This window comes from Leuciscus leuciscus, assembly GCF_965113295.1.
Source record: "Leuciscus leuciscus genome assembly, chromosome: 25".
Lineage (NCBI taxonomy): Eukaryota > Metazoa > Chordata > Actinopteri > Cypriniformes > Leuciscidae > Leuciscus > Leuciscus leuciscus.
Window position 1 is genome coordinate 16,167,062 of NC_138724.1, and position 27,066 is coordinate 16,194,127.

The 27,066-nt window shown below is 35.9% G+C and overlaps 1 protein-coding gene and 2 long non-coding RNA genes across 5 annotated transcripts in view; 1 reads left to right on the top strand and 2 right to left on the bottom strand.

The window, feature by feature from the left end:
- Nucleotides 1-27,066, top strand: part of grm8b (glutamate receptor, metabotropic 8b) — a 172,450-nt gene that overhangs the window by 34,555 nt on the left and 110,829 nt on the right. For both annotated transcript variants that reach the window (XM_082159287.1, XM_082159286.1), the window contains one exon: nucleotides 25,842-26,058. In XM_082159287.1, the coding sequence (XP_082015413.1) occupies nucleotides 25,842-26,058 (217 nt within the window). The remainder of the gene's footprint in view (nucleotides 1-25,841; nucleotides 26,059-27,066) is intronic.
- On the bottom strand, nucleotides 396-24,228 carry LOC309490277. Of its 2 annotated transcripts, none has more exons than XR_014202652.1 (3): nucleotides 24,039-24,228; nucleotides 23,802-23,921; nucleotides 396-1,137 (listed from the first exon to the last, which is right to left on the bottom strand). It is a non-coding gene; the product is annotated as an uncharacterized lncRNA (long non-coding RNA). The 2 variants fall into 2 exon arrangements; XR_014202653.1 differs by lacking the exon at nucleotides 396-1,137 and adding an exon at nucleotides 12,348-12,676.
- LOC309490276 lies at nucleotides 2,669-4,821 on the bottom strand. The gene is made up of 2 exons (XR_014202651.1): nucleotides 4,371-4,821; nucleotides 2,669-3,877 (listed from the first exon to the last, which is right to left on the bottom strand). It is a non-coding gene; the product is annotated as an uncharacterized lncRNA (long non-coding RNA).

The window sequence follows — 27,066 nt, forward strand, 5'->3', positions numbered from 1 at the left end:
TTTAATTATACCATTCAAATATTTGTAGTTGATTATATATTTCAATGATTTTGAAAGAAGTCTCACCAAGGCAGAATATATTTGATAAAAAAAATACAGTAAAACAGTAATATTATGACATTTTATTACAATTTAAAATAACCATTTTCTATTTGAATATATTTTAAAATGTTATTTATTCCTGGGATGCAAAGCTGAATTTTCAGCATCATTACTCCAGTCTTCAGTGTCACATGATCCTTCAGAAATCAGTCTAAATTTACTGCTCAAGAAACGTTTCTTATTATTATTATCAATATTGAAAACAGAAACAACATACAAAAAGTTCAAAAGAACAGCATTTATTTGAAAACTTTTGTGACATTATGAATGTCTTTATTATACTTAATTATAATCTCACCAACCCAACATTTTTTAACTGTAGTGTATAATAAATAAATTAGCAGATAGCATTTATTGACACAAAAACAAATAGTTTCAAAAACATTTACACATTGTCACACTACTGAAAAATGGAGTTAAGCTCCAGTCCCTATTCACTTTCATTGTATGGAAAATAGCCAGAATTTTCTTCAGAAATGCACTTTTTCTGTTCTGTAGAAAAAAAAGATAAAGTCATTCGTGTTTGCCGTGACATTTGGGTGAGTAAATGATGACTTATTAAAAATGAAAATAAAATGAATTTTAGGGTGAACCGTTCCTTTAAATTAATTCCTCGTAACACTAAACAAACATTAAATGTGCAGGTTTTTGTTTAATGCATACAGGGATTTTCTTGCCTTTGTTCTTCTCTTAATTCAACAGATGATTATTAAAAAGGATCTATTATATTTTTTTGCATTTTCAGCTTTCTTTAGTGTGTAATGTTGCTGTTTCAGCACGAAAAAGACTGCAAAGTTACAAAGCACAAAGTCACTCCAAAGGGAGTTATTCTCTATATAAGTGCGTACTGTTTCTGAACTCCCTGAAACGCCTCCATTGTAGTCTTGAGTCTTGAGCCACTCGCAGTCTTCGTAGGAGTCCGCACTTTCATGACGTAACGCCGCTTTGACTGTTGGGTAGAAGTATGCTGTGGAGCGCGATTCAGTGCGGTTCGGCAAAAGTGCGCATATCGACCACGAAGCACCCTTCTGAAACCTAAAATGACAAATGCACACTAGACCGTAAGTGCATATGAATTGTGCCATTTGGGACAGGGCCACACTATTACTCATTTAAAGAGGTGTTATAATGCCCTTTTCACAAGATGTAAAATAAGTCTCTGATGTCCCCAGAGTGTGTATATGAAATTTTAGCTCAAAATACCACACATATATTTTTATATAGCATGTTAAAATTGTCAAAAATTGTTTGAGGATGAGCAAAAACGCCTAATTTTTGTGTCTGTACCTTTAAATGCAAATGAGCTGCTGCTCCCAGCACAGAGGGCGGAGCCTCACACAGACACACACTGAAAATGTTATGTTTTATTGACCTTTTATGTTCAAACCGGAGTCAGACAAAGATGGAGAGACTCAAGAAGAAGTGACAACATGTAGAATGCAACAGGGCGTTTCTGAATGGTTAGTTGATGAATTTATGTAGCTTATGTGTAGTTATCTTCTAGTCATTGATTAGCATATTCTATCATGATAATCTATAAATCGCGTTCCCAGGGCGGGGTTTATGTAAATGTTAGGGTTGGTGATGTCACTAACCCGGGAGGTATGTCATGTAGTTCCTACCAGCCGTTTCTTGTAGTCCTTAAAAAGTCATTTTTCTCCCTTTGCCTTGAACTTTGAGCGTCGTAACTTTGCAGATGTTGTTTATGGTCAAACAGCAACATTACACACTAACTAAAGTTAGAAAAGTGAAATCATAATCAACCACCCCTTTAAATAATTCCTGCCCAAGGCATATGCAAAATAAAAAAAGGAGACGAGGCCTGGTGGAGTTGTTTTAGTAGTCTAGTGCAGGGGTTCCCAAACTTTTCCATTCCAGGACCCACCTAGACAAGAATAATCTATCTCAAGACCCACCAAAATATAAAATAATTTGAAAGCATGAATGTGGGGTGGGAGGTGTTAGTTCTCTTTGGAGCAGTTTTTTTCCTTGTTATAGTATGAATGACAAGTTTAATTGCAATGCAAACTTTTGGCACATTATCAAAAATTGAGAGCCTAACAGCCTAATGGCTGTTGAAATAATTTGAAGAATACTGAGTAGTTTTTGTCTGCTGCCACAACTGATTTACCAGACATGGCAGAACAAATTTAAAGAAATGAAAAAAAGATGATGTAAGCTTAATCATTACCAAAGGTTTGATATGACAAAAATCAGAATATAAAAAAAATATAATAGACTAATAGGCCTAATTTTATTTGACAGTAGACCCAGGACCTACACTGTAAAAATAAAAGGTGCCTGGAGGAACCTTTTGGGGTTCTTCACTTTGCCACACCGGCGGAACCGTCTGTAGATCCTCTAGGCACCCTTTAAAAAGGGGCGGTTCTCTGAGGAACCACACAGGTTTCCTGAGGAACTCTTATATAAGGCACTGTGTGGAACCACTGTGGGTGCCTCCAGGAACCAAATTTCAATTTTATTTTATTTGTATTAAATTAATTTCATGTTGTTACTATGGTTACCACCATTAACTTCTATTATAATAAACAAACTGAACCAAATACAAAATAAGAATTGTTTATTACATATTTTAGATCCATTTTAATACATACACTTCCATGCACTTGAAAAAAAAAGCTAGTAATAGATTAATATCAATGAATACACACACACACAAAAAAAAAATAGTATAATACATAAGTAACATGAATAATCAACCATGTGTATACAATAGGCTACACAAGAAAAGACATCTCAACAAAATGCATGGAAAACACATGTTCCATGTAATAAATCAATGTAAAAAATTACAATTTTGACTAATTAAAAATGTCCATCTTCACTTAATTTTAAAACATGTTTCAGTCCGCTTGTTAAGTCTGACGTCACTGTTTCCAAGTCCAAAAGCTCTATCAGATGCCAAAAACAAACAACAAACAGTGCTAATATACACTCATTGTGCTGTAATATTCCTGAAAATTAGGATCCTAACCTTTATCTCTATTCCGCAATCTCAGATGGTTAGTTATTCAGCTATTTTGAATCATAAAATGTTGAAGTCTGGGATGCCGTGAGACTGGAGACTGAAATGTAGACTATGCCTTTTGAAAAGCTTAAATGTGTGACTTGAATCAACAGTTCCCATAAATGGTTGTTGAGTATTCTCAATATCTAGAAACAAGATAGAGAAAGTAGAAGTAGAGGCTTCGACCCGGAAACAGTATTCCTTATGTCACAACAAGCAGAAAACATTTTCCATTTTAACAGAGTTAAGGTGCAGTAAAATGATCTGTTGTTCTGTGAATGTTCACTGGTGAATTCAGTCATTTCAATAAGAATCCACACGATCAGCAATTTTGTCTTTTTGCCTGTGTAATTTCACGAAATTCACAAATGTGATGCACCTTTACTCGCTGCAACATAAAATGCAATCAATTATAAAATCTTCACAAGGGACACGTGAGGTACTTAACGAGTTAGAAAAGTGAAAAGGTGCATCAGCTTCATTTTCTGTTTGCTTTTCCTCTTTTCTGGTGGATGGTCCAGGCACTTCAGTGATTTTCAGGTCTACAGGAGGATTTTTATTCTTGATCAAACTTGTATTTCAGCTTACCGAGATCCCTGCAAAGTACAAAATTTACTGTTAGTAAGGTTATTAAAGTTATTAAATAATTTCCTCAGCCTTGTGACGTTCCAAACCTGTTTGACTTTCTGTCTGTGGAACCCGAAAGCAGATCTCAGGGATAATGCAACCCGTCACCATTCAATATCACTGCATGAAACACAAGCATACATTTTTTTTGTAATTCATTCAAACTATTCTTATGTACACTTGTCTAGTTCAATTCAATGCAACAATTTATGTAAAAATGGTTAAGCTTCAAAAATGTCCCAGAAAAGATCCTAAAAATAGTCAATGAGTTCACAACTCATGTGTTATGGGTTGTGTTGTAAGTCTTCTGAAGTCATATAATAGCTTTTTCCTTTTTTTTGTCGAAAAAGACTCAACTTTAAGTTATAATTCAGGGTTCAAATGTCTTATATTCAAATGCATATGATTAAGGTATAGCCTATAAAAATGCATAGCATTATTAGCTCCAAACCTGTGATATTATTTTTCTGAGTAACATGAATGAGATTTGAGAGCATGAGGGAAGATTTTCAGAGAATAACTTATTAAAAAAGTACACAGTCAAACAATACAATTTCACACAGAGAAAGTTCATAGTAATAAAGTACTTGCATGTGGTGTATAGGTAACTTACTGTAATTCAATGTTGCCTCTGAAATGTTCAGATTATTTTAGAAATGTAACGTTACTGGTTGTTCTGGGGAAACAAAAGAACAAAGCTGATTATTCACAACATAATATTTATTGACCAGTAAATGGCTTTAAAATGGTATTTGAGAGAATGAGGGCACATGTAGTAAGTAAAGTTAGGCTAAACAAAAACAGACCAAACTATATTAACCTGCTTTTGTTATTCATAACAAACGCCAATGAGACAGCAGGAATCAGCTACATTAGTTAGGCTATCTCAGCAATTTGAAGACACAGTTTTACAGAATATGTTGAATTGAATGACTAAATCAATCTAAGACAATAAGTCAATAATTTCCATTTGTTCATTAACTTACGTTAGATCAACGTAGTTAGCATCGCGGCTAAAACCTTAATACCAGATACTGTGCAATAAACGAGTGGTAAACGCTGTAAAAAAGTAGTAATGTATAATCAATTTAGTTTATATATATATGTGTGTTTGAATATATAGTGAGTTCACTCTGTATTTATATTTATTTGGTGAGTTTACAAACCTTGTAACGGAGAGCCGATCAAACGGCGGAAGCTTTGATGAGAGGACGGAGCCGTTACCCGATGACGTCGATCAGCTGAGCTTTGTTGCGCGCGAGCAGCGCGAGGATCACTGAAGCGACGTAAAAATTATTCTTTTATTACTATTATTTATTCAATAATAATTAATGAATTCTTCTTATTAATATTATTATAATTTAGTGTTGAATTAATCAACAAAATAGGCCTATAGATACTAAATAAATGTAAGCTACCCAGGTGAAAAAGACGTAGGCTACTGTTAAATGTATTAAAAATGCATTAAAGTATATTTGTATTGTAGGCATACTAAAAACACACTCAAGTGCATTTTTAATAGTACGTCTTTTTTCACCTGGGTATGTAGGCTATACTGAATCAAACTTAAGTAGCCTATAATAATAATAATAGGATAATAATATTCTCATTCTGGCCTCACAGAACCATTGGGTTCCTCCAGATGCTGGCTTTAACATAAGAGATCTTCCAGGAACCACTTAAATGTTAAAAGATCTTCCAATAACCCTTTTATCGCATTCAAGTTCCTCTATTTTCCCCCAAAGCACTTCGAGGTCTCATGGTAATGAAAAGGTGACTCCAGAACCTCTGAACTAAATACAAAGTGCTTAAAGGATCCCATAAGTTCCAGCAAGAACCTCAAAGAATGTCAATGCTCCTCCAGTAACCCTACTATAGGAGAAAGAGCTTTGAGGCACTTAAATTACATTTTGAAGTTCCTTGAGTATCCGACAGGATATTTGAGGCTCCTTTAGTTTTTACAGTGTAGAATTTCAATACTAATATTTATGCTGCGAGTGTTGTTAAACTCATTGCGTTTTTCAGCGCAGAAAACGCTTTAGTGCTCGTGTGTGTACATGTGAAATACTTTTTATATATAGGCTATATTTTTTGCGTTTTAGCAAAATGCATGCAAGGGAACGCAAACAACGCACTCTTACGACGACCATATCTTTGAAAGACAACAGTGCTGTGTTGAACAGACGACAGAGAAATCAGTGCGTTTCATGAAGCGCGCGCTTGCTACATGTTATGTTAACAATTTCAGCGTCTCAGAGCGGCGCGGTTCATTAAGCGGTTCTGTGCGCATTATTAACAAGAAGAAACTCATTTACTCCAATCACTGCTCTGCATTCTGTATGAGATCGCATTACACCGGATAATTAAAATGTCACGAAAGGCTGATTCATGCTTTTGGGAAATGCAGCGCCTTTCGTGACATTTGAATTTTCCTGTGTAATGCGATCTCATAGCGATTTCTATTTAACGTTGGTACATCGTGCAAAATGTTTGTGTGTGTGTCATTCATGAAAGGTACATTTAGCTGCAGCCAATAGTGACTGCGCGACCCACCTCTTCCCAATCTGCGACCCACAAATGGGTCGCGACCCACAGTTTGAAAACCCCTGGTCTAGTGAAACTCGCAGATGACCAATCACAACACACTGGTCCAGTCGACCAATCAGAGGGGCTTCGTAGAGACCGGAACTAAACAGCTTTAAGTTCTGCAACAATGTAAAATATATGAAAAATGTTTTTTGAACATTCAAGCATGAAAACCTATTCTTGTAAACACAGAATCAAGTCCAGAGTCATTAATAACTAATTAAACAGTAATTTTTTGCACTTTGGCCACTGAAAATCAACTAATTCTCTTCCTGGCGCAGTTTCCATCTGGCGTACAAGTACTTCAGGCTCACTCAAAGGTTTTAGGTTTCCAAATGAGAAGAAAACTATTCAAATGACTGAAATGGCAAATTATAAGGCTGTTCAGAGCCTGTAGCCAACCTGGCTGCAAACAATCTTGCCATCGTTCCCAATAACTGTCTGCTAACCCGCAACCCTCAGGACGTTACCATCCTGTGTATCTGCATCTTTTACCGAACACTAATTACGAATATCCTATTTCAGTCAACCCAAAAAATAAAGTTTGACTATTGCAGCTCCACTCCAAATTTCCGTGCCTGCCCAGGGGGTGACTTATGCTAATGCCATCGCTAAATCGACAGCATTGCCTTTGAGAGCACAAATCCTGTTTGCTTCTTCATGCTGACAGAATCTGAGTAAGATGTGCCTGTCCTCAAGGCCTTTGGCTCATTATAATCCACTTAAACAAATTCACTCATTTGGGGTACGGAATCAGTATGAGCGTCACTATCTTCAGTAATTAAAGCATTGTATCATCTGTTTTGGGGATGAGGTTATCTGCAGTGCGCCCATTTGATGTCGAAATCCCATTTCAGGTGAACAAACCTCTCGTCTGTTGGCAGCGCTTTTGATAACAGCTGTTATAATGTAATAGATTTAATTTACCAAATAATTGAAACCTCATGCATCGGCATCACAATGCATTTAACTCATTTGACATACAGCCAAAAAGATTACTTGATCACTTTAGCATACTTACTATGTCTGCATTAACAAATTGACACTTAATGACACTTTTTTTAATCAAAACACTTTAGAAAAAGATGCCATTCGGGACTTAAATTATAAAACAATTGATATGTTCCAAAGTTATTCATTTTCACAAGGGACAAATACCAAAACATTTAACAACATTCAATATTGACTGAGAGAAGGCAAGAGAGACAGTGTATATAGATTATGTGTATGGAAATGAGCTCATTGATGGACAATTACTACATAATTGACTGGTAATTGTCAGTAATTGCATCCAATAAGTGATCTAGTAATTAAAAACATCTTCTATTTTATAAAGCTAAGATCAAATTTGTTGAATAAATCAATAGAGATGTGCTTTGAAAGAGATGTGATGCTGCTGATATGGAGATACCAAATCTTCCATTTAATGGCTACATTTTGCATTAATTCTAATTTGTATTATTCAGATAACTCAGTAAAACAAGTTTAATATGATTACGAAACTTGTGGAGTTATGTATTGGGGGTTTGGAGGAAAACATCATCAGCATAGAGGCAGATTTTGTGATTGATTTTGTGGTGGATGTTGTTGGCTGTGATCCCTGTAATATGATAATTTTGTCTTGTATCAACAGTGGATTCAATGAGAAGTGGACCTCATTGTCTGACTCCTTGCTGTAATTTGAATTTTGGTGGTGTTTTTGATGCCCTAGGGTGAATGTAGTTTGATTTATTCATTTACTATAATACATTCCCTTCGAATGCTTTTTCTGCATCTAGTGATGCTATTTAAGTATTGCTGTTGTTGTTCTTGCTGATATCCACAGTATTGAATAAGCAGCGTGTGTTATTGAATGAGCACCGTTCCTTGATAACCTGTTTGGTCTGGATCAATAAGATGTGAAATGACTGATCCTAATCATGTAGCTTGTGCTTTGCTGATTATTTCAGGTTTATGTTATAATATATTGGGTGGTAGGTTTTTTTTTGTACAAGGTGGGGTCTTAAAAGGATAGATCAACCCCAAAAATGAAAAGTATGTCATCATTTACTCAAGCTCATGTTGGTCCAAACCTGTGGAACATAAAGAAAAAAAGTCACTGTGGTCCAAAACAACATTACACTGTAAAAAAAAAAAAAAAAAAAGTTGCTGCCTTAAATTTTTAAGTAAAATCAACTTGGATGTTTAAGTAATTTGTACTTAAATTACATTAAACTGACTTTTAAAAAATGAGTTGAATCTTGTATGACTTAAAAAAATGCTTAACTTATTTTGATGAGTTAAAGGGATAGTTCACCCAAAAATGAATGGAAGAATGTTTGTAACCAAACAGATCTCGGTCCCCATTGACTACCATAGTATATTTTTTTCCTACTATGGAAGTCAATGGGGACCGGGATCGGTTGATTACAAACATTCTTCCAAATATCTTCCTTTGTGTTCAGCAGAACAAAGAAACTCATACAGGTTTGGAACAACTTGAGGGTGAGTAAATGATGACAGAATTTTCATTTTTGGGTGAACTATCCCTTTAAAGCAATGTAAAAACATATGCTGTCATAACTTATTGATAATATCATTTTTTACAGTGACTTTGATGTTCATCTTAAAAATAAAGTTTCCAAAGAACCTTTCAGGGAACAGTTTTTAAAAGAACCATTTATTTCTTCATGTGATAAACGTTTTAATAATCTAAAGAACCTTTTTCCACTATAAAGAACCTTTTGTGGAATGGAAAGGTTCCCTGCATGGATGTAAAAGGTTCTGAATTGTCAATGAAAACCCTTTATTTTTAAGAGTGTAAGAACTATTTTGCACTTTTGGGCAATGGAAAGGTTTCATGGATGCAGTATCGGGGGAACACATTACAAGAAACGCGTGTTACGTAATCAGATTACTTTTTTCAAGTATAACTAGTCAAGTAATGAATTACTTTTAAATTTGCAACAAAATATTTGAGTTACTTTTTCAAATAAGTAACACAAGTTACTCTGTTTTCCCATTTTTAGACTAACACCTCTCCTGTCCTCATGTTGAGATAAATCACGAGTAAGTGCAGGGGTGTTGTGTGCCCTTTGTGAACATGATAGTTATTGTAGTTCTAGACTAAATATGAGCATTTACTCATCGCACTTGCACAAAAACTGCCAAAAGGTTTGTTAGAGCTTTACAGGCGTGAAATTGCATGCACTTCTTTTATTAAAAACAAACAAACAAGCCCACTCCAGATGAGAATAATGTCACATAATGCATGACTTTCCATAAAAAGTAACTAATTAACAAAATCAGTTACTTATTTAGGGAGTAACACAATATTGGATGTTAAATATGCATGTAACTTTGTTTCTGTTCCACAGAAGAACAGCACAAATATGCCTCTTGTCTCCCATAGAGCACCATCCGCCACTGACTTGAATAGCCGTAAATCCGTCTAGTAACAGGAACTTTAGATCGAGAAGACATTGAATCTCCGAGGAAAACAGAGCGTGAACAACTCTAGTGAACAACTCAAACACGCTTATTCACCCGGACTGAACATTCAGTTCTCTGCCATCTCTTTGTTTCATCTTATCCTGCCCAAAGCGGGCTTTCACTTCCATTTACGTCAGATGCGTTCGGTTTTAGCGAACAGCGTTTATCAGCTTGAAGGGCCACGGTATCTCTTCGTGCATAACATTAGCAGAGATATTTGTCCCATCTCCAGACACCACCGCTCTGTCACTTTCGGTCTCGCTGGTCTCAACACAGCCGATTTAAAGATGGCTGCAATACGTCAACGGCGCCTCGAGTTATCCAGTCCTTTGAAGGATTCAGCCTTGTGTACAGCAGGTGCGCTCTCGGTTGCAAAAGCATGATTCCGCTCTTCAGCTAAGACAGCGGCCTCTGGAGAGTGCCGCTTTTTCAGGCAGAGGTGTGAGGCTGAAAATGGCACACAAATGGCAGTTCTCACATGCCGCGTGTTTGAGCGCTGCACAAGCAGGTCGGCCCGAGCCAGAGTGAGAATTGCATCGCAAACTCCCGAGAATCGGCAGAAATAGCTTGGGGTTTCTTGTGGATTCAGCCAGAGTGGGAGTGTAATTTTAGAATGAAAGGCAGAGGGATGACAATACGTGTGAGAATGATCTACCTCGCCCGCGCGATATCTCCGGCTTCGCTCGGTCGAGGCTTATCTAAATCCACTGCTTGGTCTTCTTTACAATGGCCTTCAGATAAGGTGTCATCATATCAATTTTAGACTCAGTATTAAGGAGCTAAAGAGAGTCGAATGTCATTGCGTCCGTACACTTGAAATATAGAACATCTCCTGAGAGTGAAACTTTTTTTGTGGTCTGTCCTCCACAAAAATATGGGATGTTTTCCTAATTTTATGTAATCAAATTACATTTTTATATATATTTATATGATTTACTGTGTGTGTACTATATGTATATAAGTGTATTGGTTATACTTTATGTTAAGGTGTCATTGTTACAGTGTAATTATATATTTAAGTACTGAGTAATAATAATTAACAACATGTACTTACTATAGGGTTAGGGTAGGATTTGGTTGAGGGTTAGTTGCATGTAATTATGCATAATTTACTGTTATTACTATGGTAAGTACATGTAACATTATGTAACAAAGACACTGTAAAATAAAAGTATTACCCGTGTATTAGACATAAAGTACAGATTTACACATATATGTGTAAGTTATCATGATTTTTAAGGTATTATGTTTTGTCTGAAGTCTGTCCTGTAACAATGTATGGCAAAACAATTTCCCCACTGGAATCAATAAAGTATCCGTCCGTCTGTCCGTCCATCCAACAATAATAATAAACAAGTTTAATACATTTTCTCTTTTTTTAACAAACTTATGCCAATTAATTAAATTCAAACAGAAAAATGTGCTTGTTTCAAGTGTGTGTATTATGGCAGAGTGGGAGTGGCCACTGGCTTTTGTTCATGAATATTTAATTTGTTTCCCAGGCAAGGAATAAGAGCTTAAAGGGACTATAAATAGTTGTTGTTGGTAATTAATAGAGGTAATAATTGTGTTTACAGGTCCTTTTAGAGGTATTTTCTATTTAATATTAAATTATGGTGTTTTATTTAACTTCCTCCTTCATTGTGTTCCTTCTAAATTTCTCAAATGTAAAGCATATCAAAGCACATTTCAAGCTCTACCAGCATCTGAGTGAAGAAATATCAAGGCTTATCGTGAATTATGTCGTTTTGCTGTAAAATGCAAGTTCATATAGGCTAATTAAACATGAAAGAAACCAGAGACAAATTCTGGGTGAAAAATGTCTGTAATCCTTAGCCTCATATGCTTTTTGTTCCAGTAGAATGAGCAGGATTAAAGTAGTAGTTCAATTTTGCTCACTTAACTCTGAATAATTAAGTTGTTGATGAGCTGATGAGTATTTTTAGCTAATAAATTGTCTGACGTACTTAAAATTTTGTACTTACCCTAATTTCAAAATCAAAATGCCATTAGCCAACTCTTTTTTTTCTTCGCCTAATGAAGGAAGTTTCTGTATCGATTTTTTTTTCCACAGGTCTTTTACACATATTCTGAATTATTCTTTGTTGTTTTTTGTTTGTTTCGTTTTACTGGTAATTTTCTGCCTGCATGGATATTATGCATTTTTCTATTGATTTTTTTTCTTTGAGTGAAGCTGAAAAAATAAAGTAGGCCTACTGTATAAATAGGAAAAACATAAAACACTTAAATGAACATTAGAGATGGTTCATTGGTCACTAAATGAAATAAGTTTATGTTGAGAACTAAAATCACAAAAATGATTAAAAATGAAATATAAAAAAAACTATAATAATTAAAAATTACAAAAACACATAGCAAAATTATTAGAACTTACACTAAAATGTACAATGAAAACTGAAAAAACAAAAACAACAGCTAATTCTTAACATTAATAGGCTAGTATATAAAATACTAAAATAACATATTTTGGTCTTTATTTATTTTTGGCTAGCACTAGCCCTAAAAAGTAAAAAATAGAGAAAGAAATTGTCAACTTTATGAATAAAATAAGAACCTAGAAGTAGGAAAGTCTCAGGAAGACTTGAAAGCAGCGATTGGCATTTGCGCTAACAGCGACTCTATGGCTGTGACCTGTTATTAATGCTTTTGAATGCCACGTTGTGACAAATTATTTAGACATACATAGAATGTATATTCAGTCATCATGATGTCGTCTTCTCGGTGCCAGACCGGAGGAGGAGGATGATGACATCTGTCTGTCAAACAAATAACTCTGACATTTGCGCTCCTTCCTCTAGGTACCTCAGATCAAACAGCAGTATAGCCGTGCATGAAGCCAACCTGAGAAAACATCAGGATTACTAAATAAATATCACCTCAGTAGACAAAACCTTCTCCCATTGTGGCATGGCATTAAGACCATGAACCTGGTGTATATTTACACACAGCTTAGCTGCCAGAACTGATGTCATTAATTAAATCCTGTTAAAAATGAAGCACCTCATGCAGATCTAAAGGAAGTGTGCTAATGCTACATGCTAGCACCATTATGTTTTTAAAGCACACAATGCATGTTTGAGGTATGACGGTGTGTAATTTATGTTTTAGAACAACATGGGAAAGTCTCTTTTGAATCATGTAAAGCACAGACTTTATTTTAGCATTAGGAACTTTCTGATGGAACTTATGCTAATGCTAATGTGAGATTAATTACTCCGTTAGCTACTTGTAGCTCTGCGGCGCTATATAAAACTTCCTTTGAGGATGGCGAATACATAATTATGGCATGTGAGCACTTTTGTATGCGTCAAAAAAGGCCAAGGAGGGAAAATGAAAGAGTGAATGATTAAGCGCAAGCATCTCTCACTCCGCGGCAATTTGTGTCCACTTCTCTTCCAGCGAGTGTTTTAAATAAAGGTCTTCAGAGAGGTTAATTAGTATTGTCTGAATGTAATCTATCAGCAGTGAGGGCTTTTCTCAATTTGACAGCTCCATTATGGAGGCAAACACAGATGACTGTGTGCTTTGTTTCATAGAGATTAAAAAAAGATAACAACAGTTAAACAAAAACGCTTTAAAAATCAGGTATGAAGCTTTAAAATTCCACATCATTCACTTTTGTTGATGCGTCTTTTGCAAATAATTCAAAGCACCATGAACAAACCTTTGAAAAGTAGCATCCCACACAACATGCAACTCATAATTCATAATAATAAGTAGAAATTAAAGTGTAACTCTCGCCAAAATGCAACCTAGGCTCTTTTTGTTAATCTACCCGAGGCAAACTTTCATGTAAAAGCATAATTAGAATGGAAACGCCACTTTTAAGTTTGACCGTATTTTCGTTTTAGGTTAAAATGCCTTGTGAATGGGAGTGAATAGGGCACTTTTATGATAGCATCAAAAATCACTATTTTTAAAACAGTAAGGAGGCTCGATACAACATGAAACTTTGCTCAAAGTGTCACCAGGGGCTCTACACATGAACTCGAGCATTGAGAACATTGTTTGTGTACACAGAGTTTACTAAAAAGAAAGATTTTGAACAACTCACTGTAGCTGTGTCCGCCGGCATTTTGACAGTCAAAAGTAGTCGATTTCTGAATGCGAATGAACTGACTCTGAATTTTAGTATTGTTTCTTATATGAGGATCCTTTTTCAAATACAAGGTCAATATTGATTTTCACTAACGAGAAAACAACAAATTATCCGTGAATTTATATTGAACTAAGCTTTAGGATCTTTCCATCTTTACTCTCCTCCCTGTTACGGAGATCGACTATTTTTGACTGACAAAATGCCGGCGGACGGAAACAGTTAGTTGTTCAAAATCTTTCTTTTTAGTAAACTCTTTGTTCACAAACAATGTTCTCAATGCTCGAGTTCATGTGTAGAGCCCCTGGTGATACTTCGAGCAAAGTTTCATGTTGTGTCGAACCTTCTTAGTGTTTTAAAAATAGCGATTTTTGAGGCTATCATAAAAGTGCCCCATTCTCTCCCATTCACAAGGCATTTTGACCTAAAACGAAAATACGGTCAAACTTAAAAGTGGCGTTTCCATTCTAATTATGCTTTTACACGAAAGTTTGCCTCGGGTAGATTAACAAAAAGACCCTAGGTTGCATTTTGGCGAGAGTTACCCTTTAAGCTACAGTCAAGCTGTCTTATTGAATAGGTATTAAAATTAAATATAAATATTAGATAAAAGCTTAACCTTAAAAACTTAAACATTATATTTCAGGCAAATAATTACTCATTTTAGTTTAACTTGAAGTACCAAAATGACTGAAACTAAAACTGAAATAAAAACAAAGCTAAATAGAAAAACAAAAACTAATAAAAATGACAAAAGCACATTACAAATTTATTCAAACTTAAACTAAAATTAAAATTAAAACAAAAAATATAAAGATTAAAGCTAATTCAAAATATGAAATAATGCTTTCTACCAAATACAGATGTAGAGTTGCGGTCAGAATTATCGACACCCATGATAAATATGATCAAAGATGGCTGGAAAAATGGATCTGCTTCGTTTATCCTTTTGATCTTTCATTCAAAGAATTCACAAAAATCTAACCTTTCATTTAAGTAAAATAATTGAAAGTGGGGGGTACATCACATTATGAAATAAATGCTTTTCTCCAAAACACATTGGCCATAATTATTGGCACCCTTTTATTAAATACTTTTTGCAACCTCCTTTTGCCAAGATAACAGCTCTGAGTTTTCTCATATAATGCCTGATGAGTTTGGAGAACAACTGACAAGAGATCAGAGACCATTCCTCCATACAGAATCTCTCCAGATCCTTCAGATTCCCAGATCCATGTTGGCGCTTCTTCTCTTCAGTTCAGCCCACTCATCTTCTATGGGTTCAGTTTAGGGGACTGGGACGGCCATGGCAGAAGCTTCATTTTGTGCTCAGTGACACATTTGTGTGTTGATTTTGATGTTTGTTTTGGATCATTGTCCTGATGGAAGATCCAACCACGGCCCATTATAAGATTTCTAGCAGAGGCGTTCAGGTTTTAGTTTTTTTTACCAGTTTGATAGAATCCATGATACCATGTATCTGAACAAGATGTCCAGGGCCTCCAGCAAAATAATAGGCCCACAACATTTAAGATCCAGCGGTATATTTAACCGTGGGCATGGGGTGCTTTTTATCCTTGTGTGCAACAAACCCATCAAGTGTGTTTGCTGCCAAAAAGCTCTTATCTAGTTTCATCTGACCACAGAACCAGGCCCCTTATCCAGTCGTGTCTGACAACTGAATATGCTGGAGTTTGTTTTTGGATGAGCGAGGAGGATTTTTCTTGAAACCCTCTCAAACAACATGTGGGGATGTAGGGGTTGTTTGATATATTCTTTTAGGCTTTCTGACCCCCAAGACTCAAGTCATCTCTGCAATTCTCCATCTGTGATCCTTGGAGAGTCTTTGGCCACTCGAACTCTCCTCCTCACTGTGCATTAAGACAATATAGACACACATCCTCTTCCAGGCAGATTCGTAACATCTTTAGTTGATTATAACTTCTTAATTGCCCTGACGGTGGAAATGGCGATTGTCAATGCTTTAGCTATTTTCTTACAGCCACTTTCTATTTTGTGAAGCTCAACAATCTTTTGCTACACATCAGAACTATATTCTTTTTTTTTCTTTCTTTTTTTACTCATTGTAATGGATGATTAATGGAATTTGGCCTTTTGTGTTTCCTCATATTTATACTTCTGTGAAACAAAAATTCATAGCTAGACAATTTCATGCTTCTAGTCACCCTGGTGTGCTAAAAAATTTAAATATTAATGGGAATATACTTCAGAGGTATTTAACTAATAAAAAATGCCAGGGGTGCTAATAATTATGGCCAATGTGTTTTGGAGAAAAGCATTTATTTCATAATGTGATTTACCCCCCACTTTCAATTATTTTACTTCAATAAAAGGTTCGATTTCTGCACATTTTTTAAATGAAAGATCAAAAGGATAAACAATGAAGATTTCTTTTTACAGTCATCTTTGATCATATTTACCAGGGGTGCCAATAATTCTGACCACAACTCTACATATATAATACATTATTAATCTGACACAAAAACAATAAGTATTTCAACAGGGTACAATAGTTAGGTTTCAGAAGTAAAATTTCCACTTATTTTCCATTAGATATTTAATTTCTGAACTTTTAAAAATTAAGTTTGATTTACTTGTACACATTCTTGTATCTTGTACTAACTTTGTAGCACATATTTGTTTAAAATGAAAATATCATAATTGTTATTCTGAACATGCTGGTTTCGTTCAAGGCTTAGAGCTCTTGGAGACTTTTTGAAATGAATGGTGAAAATACCATAACCAAGGCCACTGAGAAAGTGGGCGATCACTGTTGAGGTATACAACTTATAACTCTGTTCCATCTGTAAGACTCAACTGGAGTGCCAGAGAACTTTATAGCTAATATAGTGCAAAACACATGACACATCCTCTGAGAAATCTTTAAAATCTAAAAGACTTTCTTCCGCTTCCTCTAGTTCCACGTCTCTTAGACACAAGACGCCCGAGACGTCTGAAGATGACAGTAGCTCTCAGAAGTAATGTCTGATTTGTCCTTCATACTCATTGCAAAACCACAGACAGTGAAATGATCCTGCCGTCTGCACAGCCGTCAGTTGTAGCTGATGCTGCAATCATGTGTTGCAATTGCTTCAAATCATCTTTGCGTTCTAGAACTTGAAACTTTCTCATAAATGTAGTACACAAATAACTGATATTGTAGAGCCTTTAAGTTTTTTCTTCCCCTCATCACATTGAAATATATATATATATATATATATATATATATATATATATATACATATATATATATATATATATATATATACATATATACATATATATACAGTGGGTACGGAAAGTATTCAGACCCCCTTAAAGTTTTCACTCTTTGTTATATTTGCTAAAATCATTTAAGTTCTTTTTTTTTTCTCATTATTGTACACACAGCACCCCATATTGACAGAAAAACACAGAATTGTTGACATTTTTGCACATTTATTAAAAAAGAAAAACTGAAATATCACATGGTCCTAAGTATTCAGACCCTTTGCTGTGACACTCATATATTTAACTCAGGTGCTGTCCATTTCTTCCGATCATCCTTGAGATGGTTCTACACCTTCATTTGAGTCCAGCTGTGTTTGATTATACTGATTGGACTTGATTAGGAAAGCCACACACCTGTCTGTATAAGACCTTACAGCTCACAGTGCATGTCAGAGCAAATGAGAATCATGAGGTCAAAGGAACTGCCTGAAGAGCTCAGAGACAGAATTGTGGCAAGGCACAGATCTGGCCAAGGTTACAAAAAAAGTTCTGCTGCACTTAAGGTTCCTAAGAGCACAGTGGCCTCCATAATCCTTAAATGGAAGACGTTTGGGACGACCAGAACCCTTCCTAGAGCTGGCCGTCCGGCCAAACTGAGCTATCGGGGGAGAAGAGCCTTTGGTGAGAGAGGTAAAGAAGAACCCAAAGATCACTGTGGCTGAGCTCCAGAGATGCAGTCGGGAGATGGGAGAAAGTTGTAGTAAGTCAACCATCACTGCAGCCATCCACCAGTCCGGGCTTTATGGCAGAGTGGCCCGACGGAAGCCTCTCCTCAGTGCAAGACACATGAAAGCACACCTGAAGGACTCCAAGATGGAGATAAATAAGATTCTCTGGTCTGATGAGACCAAGATAGAACTTTTTGGCCTTAATTCTAAGCGGTATGTGTGGAGAAAACCAGGCACTGCTCATCACCTGTCCAATACAGTCTCAACAGTGAAGCATGGTGGTGGTGGCAGCATCATGCTGTGGGGGTGTTTTTCAGCTGCAGGGACAGGACGACTGGTTGCAATCGAGGGAAAGATGAATGCGGCCAAGTACAGGGATATCCTGGACGAAAACCTTCTCCAGAGTGCTCTGGACCTCAGACTGGGCCGAAGGTTCACCTTCCAACAAGACAATGACCCTAAGCACACAGCTAAAATAACGAAGGAGTGGCTTCACAACAACTCCGTGACTGTTCTTGAATGGCCCAGCCAGAGCCCTGACTTAAACCCAATTGAACATCTCTGGAGAGACCTGAAAATGGCTGTCCACCAACGTTTACCATCCAACCTGACAGAACTGGAGAGGATCTGCAAGGAGGAATGGCAGAGGATACCCAAATCCAGGTGTTGCATCTTTCCCAAAAAGACTCATGGCTGTATTAGATCAAAAGGGTGCTTCTACTGAGCAAAGTGTCTGAATACTTAGGACCATGTGATATTTCAGTTTTTCTTTTTTAATAAATGTGCAAAAATGTCAACAATTCTGTGTTTTTCTGTCAATGTGGGGTGCTGTGTGTACAATAATGAGGGAAAAAAAAGAACTTAAATTATTTTAGCAAATGGTTGCAATATAACAAAGAGTGAAAAATTTAAGGGGGTCTGAATACTTTCCGTACCCACTGTATATATATATATATATATATATATATATATATATATATATATATATATAACATTAAAGTTCTTAATATATTTTTTAGATTGTGATAATCTCACAGTTAATATCCAAATTAATGTAGAAACAACATAAAAAACAACATAAAGACAGTATATTTTAAATATTTGATCTTTAGGAAATAAAGTTATCAAACACTTCACAGTCTTCACTACATAAATTATCATTTAAATATAGATGAATCCTTATTAAAGCTACAAAAGTTATTCAGTCAAGAGCTGTGAGTGATTTTCTCTTTGTCTTTTGTTCTTTGATTTACATTAATGACCGTCATTTAAGACTTCATTTACCTCATTTAAGACTGTGCTTACGAGGATACTCGACAAGGTGGGCATTTTGGCATACTTTTGTGTTTTTGTCCATTCAAGCTGGATAAAGAACTCAATGTGGCCGGCACGCTGTCTAAAGCGGCTTTCTGTGCGCATGAGTTTTTATATTGTACGGCTCAAAATCTGCAAAGGGGTAATGTAACAAATCATGTAAAAATGTATCATCTTTTATTGGAAAATTAAATGTATATTACATCAGCATATGAGTCAAATTAGTCGACTACAGGGACTCTTCTCACGATCACTCATTTAATAGTTCATCTATTGCCAAAATTATGAAAATAATATCAGTCAAGAATATATATTTTTAAAATATTAAAATCAGGAATGTCAGATTCAGAATACGTAGTTTTTGCATTTAAAAAATCTGTCAAAGTATAACATACAAATACAAACATACAATAGGTGTTTCAATTGGATTGGCGTTTATTCTCTTTAGCATGCAGTGTGAATTATTTCACTCTGTTCCCTGATCATTCTCATTCAATTTCAGCGAATGAAGAACAAATGTATACTCGTGTGCGTTATGTGTGTATGTTAACGTCTCTGGCTGCTCAGGCAAAACATCCAGTTGAGTGGGTTTTCCAGGAAATGCTTGTACTCCATGGAACTTCTTGTAAATACTACAGTGTTTTTTTTTTTTATTACGCAAACAAGGAATGTGACACTATTTACATATTTACACTATATACACTACCGTGTATTGTGCGTGTTATTTTTTGACAGACATCGATGTTGTGATATTCAAATGGTGTGGATTTTTTAAATAGATGGATCCTAAATTAGTAATTATTTATTTCGTAGCCAGCAAGTATTCATTGTTCAAGTATTCAAGTTTATTACTTGGCTTAAATAAATTACATGTTTCTCAGAGACTGTTGAAAATCAAGTACATTTTTTTTAACAAGAAGAGAGTGGTTTGATGTACAGTTGTTTTTATTGTATCTTATAATAAACATTTTATTTAAGCCTATAAATATATATAGATGTGTAGTTATATATATAATATAACTTATATAAGTTATATATAAACTTAATACTATTTATTATAATTATAATTATTTTATTAATTATTTGTATTTATTGCAATTCATTTTAAGGAAACTAGTAAATCCTGGCAAAAATGCACAGTTCATGCAACAAACTTTCTCGAAACTAAAGTAATCCAAAGAGTTACGGGTTCTTAACTCAATGTACTTTACAATGGAAATTGCACACTAATATGCATTTCTGAATTGTATTGTATGAGGAAATATTATTGCTGTGCTGATGAGGGTTAATTTGTTTCTCCCCATCAGCTATAATATATTATTTTATGGAAAGTATCACATTTGATTTCCCTCATGGCCGCTTTGAAAAGTCTTAGGTTTTTAGTCTTCTGTGCATCTCTTTTGTGGGTCTGTAATATTTTATTAAACAGGAAACATGAGCGTGAAATTAAGTTCTACAGGCATCATTTCTGAGTCTAACCTTTACTGTGCAGCAAAATTCAAAACACTGTGGGCTGAGTTCTGAAAGGAGGCAATTGAACAGGCAGAGAGAGACTCAGTCTGTCTCTCTTGAGCTACTTAAAGTTTCTGTCATTCACTTGAGCTGCTGAATGAAATGTTCCGGAGCGAAACTTCTGGGTAGAGTTTAAACCGTTTTAAAGAGTCTGCCTTATTTTAAAAGTTACTCCATGCACCATCCAAAATGCCTATCTCTGATGAACGGAAAAACATAAGAATTTCATGTGCGCATTGTAATCGCTCGACATGAAGATGGCATTAAAGCTTGAAATATGCAAGTGAAACCATGTTATTTCATGTGAAAAGATTTGAAACAAAAATCACATTTGAATGAATCTGACTTTTGATAGCAAGTGAAGAAAAATGTGTTTAAAGTAATGCACTTACAATGGATCTCTATGGGGGCATAAAGCAGAAATGTGTAGCTTTTGTTTTTGTGAATACACTTACATTAATTATTAAGTTAAAAAAAAGGATCAATAAAGTTGTCTAAAATCATACTTCTTTTTGATGTGGGAGTGGAACAGCGTTTAGAAGTGAATAAACATCTGATTATGAGTTACTAGCATAATTCCTGTGGGTAATTCCTTCTGTGATTGAATTATTTTAACATTTATTATGGTGCTCAAACATTTTAACTGCATATTAACCCTATGAAGCCTAATTTGTCAAATTTGATACTCAAATTAATAAAGCCTCTAAATTTTCAACATGATCAAAACTTGGCTGAATACCTTGTAGTCATATTCAAGATATTTTGACTTTTATTTTGTCCATACAATGATAGACAATGGGGACAAAAGTAGTTCTATAAAATGTTAATGTTTTAAAATCTTTTGTTTTTCGCAGAATAATAAAATAAAATAAAAATGACGTGGGTGAAGGACCATTAAATGTTCGTCCAATCATTGCATTCGGACCGTATGCAATGATTGGACAAACTTTTTATGGTCCTGTACCTTCCGCAGAAGTTATATACATATAAATACATTTAGACCATAACTTAGTGATTGCTATCAGGATGTGAAGAGACTTTTAACCTGCATAACAAAAAAATGTTTCTGTCAAAAAACATGTCAAACCTAGGGGTGGGCGATATGGCAAAAATATCATATCACGATTTTTTTCAGGAAAATCACGATTCACGATTTTATCACGATTCTTTTTCATGTTGGTTTTACTATTTTGCAAGTGACTGAGCAATACCGCCAAACTAATGTCCCTATTTTAGCCTTATAGGCAACGAAATATAAAATAAAAAAGAATGGCAGACATTTAGGCCAAAGTGGCGAAGATAAAAATCTTTGTCATTATTTTCTTTGTTATTAAAAATTAACAAAGATACACATTACACATACAAAACTTAATATACAAATGAAATAAACAGTGCTTTATTTTTTCAGCTACAGTAGGGTGTATTTAACAGTAGCATTGAAGAAAGTAATTAAATGAACAAATATGAAAATAAAAAACATAGACTTCACTGTATAAATTATACATTGATTCTTATTAAAGCTACTAATTTAAAGTTTTTTCTACTATGGAAGTCAATGGGGACCAGCAACTGTTTGGTTACCCACATTCTTCAAAATATCTTCTTTTGTGTTCAGCACAAGAAAGAAATTAATACAGGTTTGGAACAACATTAGAGTGAATAAATAATGACAGAATAATTATTTTTTATTTTTGGGTGAACTGTCTCTTTAAGGACAAGCGGCAGCATGTTTACTATTAGGCTACTGTCGCTTTAAGACCTGCACGCGATGCATCTAATATACACGCATTTGACAAGCAGATTTTCTCTCAATTTTCTCTGTTTGCTTTCACTTTAGACATAACCAATGTGTGTATTTGACAGTATTAGCGCAATAAGACGCGAAAGATAACTTAGTCCAGTAACCAGGCGCTGTTAGACAGGCTTTTAGTGCATGTGAGCTTCACGTGTACGCGCTCAGAAACTCGCACGTTAGAACAGCGCATCAGCACGCGAATTAAATGTTTAACCGACAAGGTATTAAAGCACATGCAAATAATGAACTTTTGTGAACTGCAGTGTCCCGTTCCGCTGCGTTAACATTTGATGTGAATATACGTCGCGTTGTACAGATGTTATGTTGAGACGGTGGCGCCAGAACTGCAACTGATAGAATGAACGATACTACGATATTTCTTCAAAAGCAGATCGTGGAGACATTTTAATCGTCCACGATCAAAAACCGTGATATCGCACACCCCTAGACAAACCTAGCCTGGAAATCCAGACCTAAATCTAAAAGATTAATGGTCTGGTGTCGATCAATGAAAATCGGCCAGCTCGAGGGGCGGCACCAAGCATGCATTTGAAAATCTCACAGCACGCAATTCGATAACACTACGACCAATCACAACAATAAACCCCATACGCTTAGCTACCAGGGGAGCTAACTGGTAGATTAGACTCTTCCGGTCGGCAAAACAGCAAAAACACCCTTCTTGCAAAGGAACGATTCGAGCGCCGTCTTCTGTTCCTCTTTTGGGAAAAAGCCAAGTCTAACTCGTTCATTGTAGCGGCCAAAGCCGTTTCAAACCACTGCTATTTATCCATAGGCATCTTGCAATGTTTACTGATGACTTCGACGTCACAGTGCTGTCGTCATCTGTTTAGCTCGCCTCTGGCCCGCCTATATCAGATAACCCGATGTGATTGGTGCAGCTCAGATCGAGGGGCATATTTAATGAGCTCCATTGCTCGACACCAGAGTAACTCGCTGAGCAAATTCAACGTGTGCTCTCGCGAGAACTCTGGTTTACCAGGGTAAGACAAACCTGCCTTTAACCTAAAACGATCCTTTAATCTAGGGGATCTGACACTATCTTGTCATTTAACACATGATAATCATGAGACAAAATGTTTATTTTAAAGGTGTGAATAAAGTCTAGTGTTGGCATTTGCCCATACGTGCTGCACCTTTGATATAACACTCCCCAGAAATAACACAAAACCCTGCACACGCATCTGTTTCACAGGCATGTCAACACATCCGTGACATTTGTATTTACAAGCATGCGATCCAGTGTTGCGGGTGAAAAAGCGCCGGTACCTGATTCGCCAGCCAGTGAGTGGCATTTGTATTGCGGGCCGGTTCTCTCCCGTGCCGTTGTTGCAATGAATGCTGATGAGCGCAGCCTCTGGGGCTCTGGCTGACAGCCTGGCCTTTTGGCTGAGGAGAAATCAATCACACCGTCAATCGCCACAAGAAGCCATTACCCAGCTTGCCTGCTGGCAGGCTTCACCTCGATTCTTCCTACCACAACACGTACTGATTTGTCTTCGTTACCTGGTCTTGTTTCACCTTTTGCGTCACCTCACGGGTTGGTAGTCCTTTGCATCAATAGCTTTGGGCTAAAGCGGTTTCGGAGGGTTGCATGTATCTCTCCACCTTTGCTTGCTTTAAATGGTTGTGCATTTTCCATTTAGCTTCAGGCAGAATTTAATGATTAACTCTTGTAAAAGAGTCAACATTTGCTTCTTTTGGGGCTGAAAGTTTTGTTTTCTACCTTGCTCTTAAAGGGATCCTATGCTTTTTTTACATTTTCAACTCTCTCAGTGCGGAGCCACCAAAGGGACATATTGATGGAAAAAAATAGGAGCTAAGAGGAAATGCTTTTGTGTTCTCTCCCAAATGTTTTGCGTTCCCCCAAGAAACTTTACGTTCACTTTGCGTTCCCTCGCAAAATGTTTGCATTCCCCCGGAGACTTTGCGTTCCTTTCGCAAAATTTTTGCAATGCCCCGATAATCTTTGCGTTCGCTCGCAAAACTTTTGACTGCAAAGTTTCTCAGGAGAACGCAAATGTTTTGAAATAAAAAAAACATGGTGAAAACCAAAAAAAACATTTTACCGTGGTGGAAATATATGACAGGGAAAATAATCTTTTATTTGACTCAAAGTCACAAAATGCAAAGCAATAAAGGTGAATTTTTTAAATGTTTTAACTAATCTCAGGCGATTTTTCGAGTAATCGGTTGATTATTTTGACGATTAATCGAGTAATCGGATAATATATTTTGTGGTAATAAAAATAGACCTAAGTGAACAACAGCCTTTAAAATGACTTAAAATACATATATAACAACAATGAGGCAATAATAATTGGTTCAAATAAAGTATCAATTAATCATATGGTTTTATTGAACAATACTTTTAAAATACATAATGTAACATACAGAATATAAACATAATCATCTTGTGTACATTACATATTATAACAAATGCCTGCAGAGGGCGCCAATGGCCTGGTGATTGTTGTTGTTACATATACAGCATGATCAAATCCGTGTTTAATATTGACAAAATATTTAATTCAAATGTCCACTTAATATTATTTGGCCACTTCTTTACGATAGAAATGCTACAGCTACTGTCATTTCTTGAACAGGAATATGTGGACATAAAACATTCAAACTTATTTTGTAATCGCAATGTACTACAATTTGCATATTTAGAAACCTATTGATGTATTCTGCTGTGTTGGCGTAGGTTTATAGGGATGAATTCAGGTTGATAGGGACACTTTTTCCCAGTCATCTCAATGGCAAAAAGTGTCCCAATCAACCTGAATTCACGCCTAAATGATTTACGTTTTTATGTTTCTGAACTCCCTAAAACACCTCGATTGTAGTCTCGAGTTTTCTTCAGGGAACAAACACGTCACAATAAATAATTCCCGCTCAAGGCATGCTCAAAAAAAGGGGAGAACCTGGTTGAGTTAGTTAGTATTGTGTTTAAACTCGTGGTTACGGTAAGGGCTGTGACATTTCCGAAACGCGGTTGAAGCGGTTGACAAATTTCAACACAGTGGTCCAGTCAACCAATCAGAGCACATTGTGCTTTTCGGAAGGAGGGGCTTCATAGAGACAGGAACAAAACAGAGTGTTACTGACAGACAGAGAAGAGAGGTGCTGCAACAATGTAAAATATGTGAAAAATGAAGTTTGAAACATATTCTAATGGACCCCAAAAACAAAACCAAGACTTAATAGGTCCTCTCTAAGAACTTTTCTATTTCTGGCTCAGGACTCAGAAATGTGATCTTTAAAAGCTGTCCTGTATAACAGTTTGTTTTCTCTCCCCTTTAACAGATCCCTCAGATCAGCTATGCATCCACAGCGCCGGAGCTGAGCGATAACACCCGCTACGACTTCTTCTCCCGGGTTGTGCCGCCAGACTCCTACCAGGCCCAAGCTATGCTGGACATTGTGACCGCCATGGGCTGGAACTACGTCTCCACGCTGGCATCTGAGGGGAATTATGGAGAGAGCGGCGTGGAGGCATTCGTTCAGATCTCACGAGAATCTGGTAAGCTTCCAGAGAACATTTTGAAATGTGTTTCTGTACGAGGGCTCCAGATTATCTTCTGATGTACGTCTCGCTTCACTGATCTCAACTGGTTGGCTGTCTGAATTGAATTTCTTTCAAGAGGTGCGACATAGCTTTGGGATACAGTCTACACTTTTGCAGTATATTATATTTTATTTTTTATTGTTTTGTTTTTGTGTGTGTGTGTTTTAATTTTTTTTCCTTGTCTCCCCTTAGAATATTAGATACATTTTCTTATCCATAAATTCGTTTTGTGTGTGTGTGTGTGTGTGTGTGTGTGTGTGTGTGTGTGTGTGTGTGTGTTTTGCTTAGTTTTCTTTAAGTTTATGGGCTGAAAATGGTGCTGTAAAACTACAACACTACAATTCTGTCATTATTTACTGGACTTACATGAAGTAAATAATGATGAAGATGAGTAAATAATGAACTACTTCTTTAAACAGGCTGTTTGTTCTGTTTGACTTTTCTTTATATAAATTACCTCTATTGGAGCGTAATTCTCATCGTTGTTAATTAGGGTCATTATTGAATAGATGTTAATACATAAATGGGGTGTCAATATTTTGATGGTATATAAATAACCTGTTTTTGTATGTTAGTTCTAGTAAATGATCTGGTTGGACTGGTTGTGTTAGTATAGATGGTGCTTTCATAGTACAAAATCAAAATCTTTTAGTGCAAATATGCAAAAGAAAAACCTTTTTCTGTGATATGTCTGCTTTAATGCAGTTCAAAAAGTTCTTAGACAAAACATTGAAAAATACAAACTGCATCATACTGATTTGTGGCACGAAGCTTTTTCCGAGTTTGCTGACCAGCATTGCTATACACAAAACATCACGAAGACTGAATTACATGCCTTGACAGAGATGGAAGGAAATCACAATCTCAACGGAAGAAAGGTCAAAACTCATGAAAAAAACTAAAAAAACAGGCTATATTGTAAGAACACATCTGAAAACCTCAACCCCCATCTTTCATTGTGTC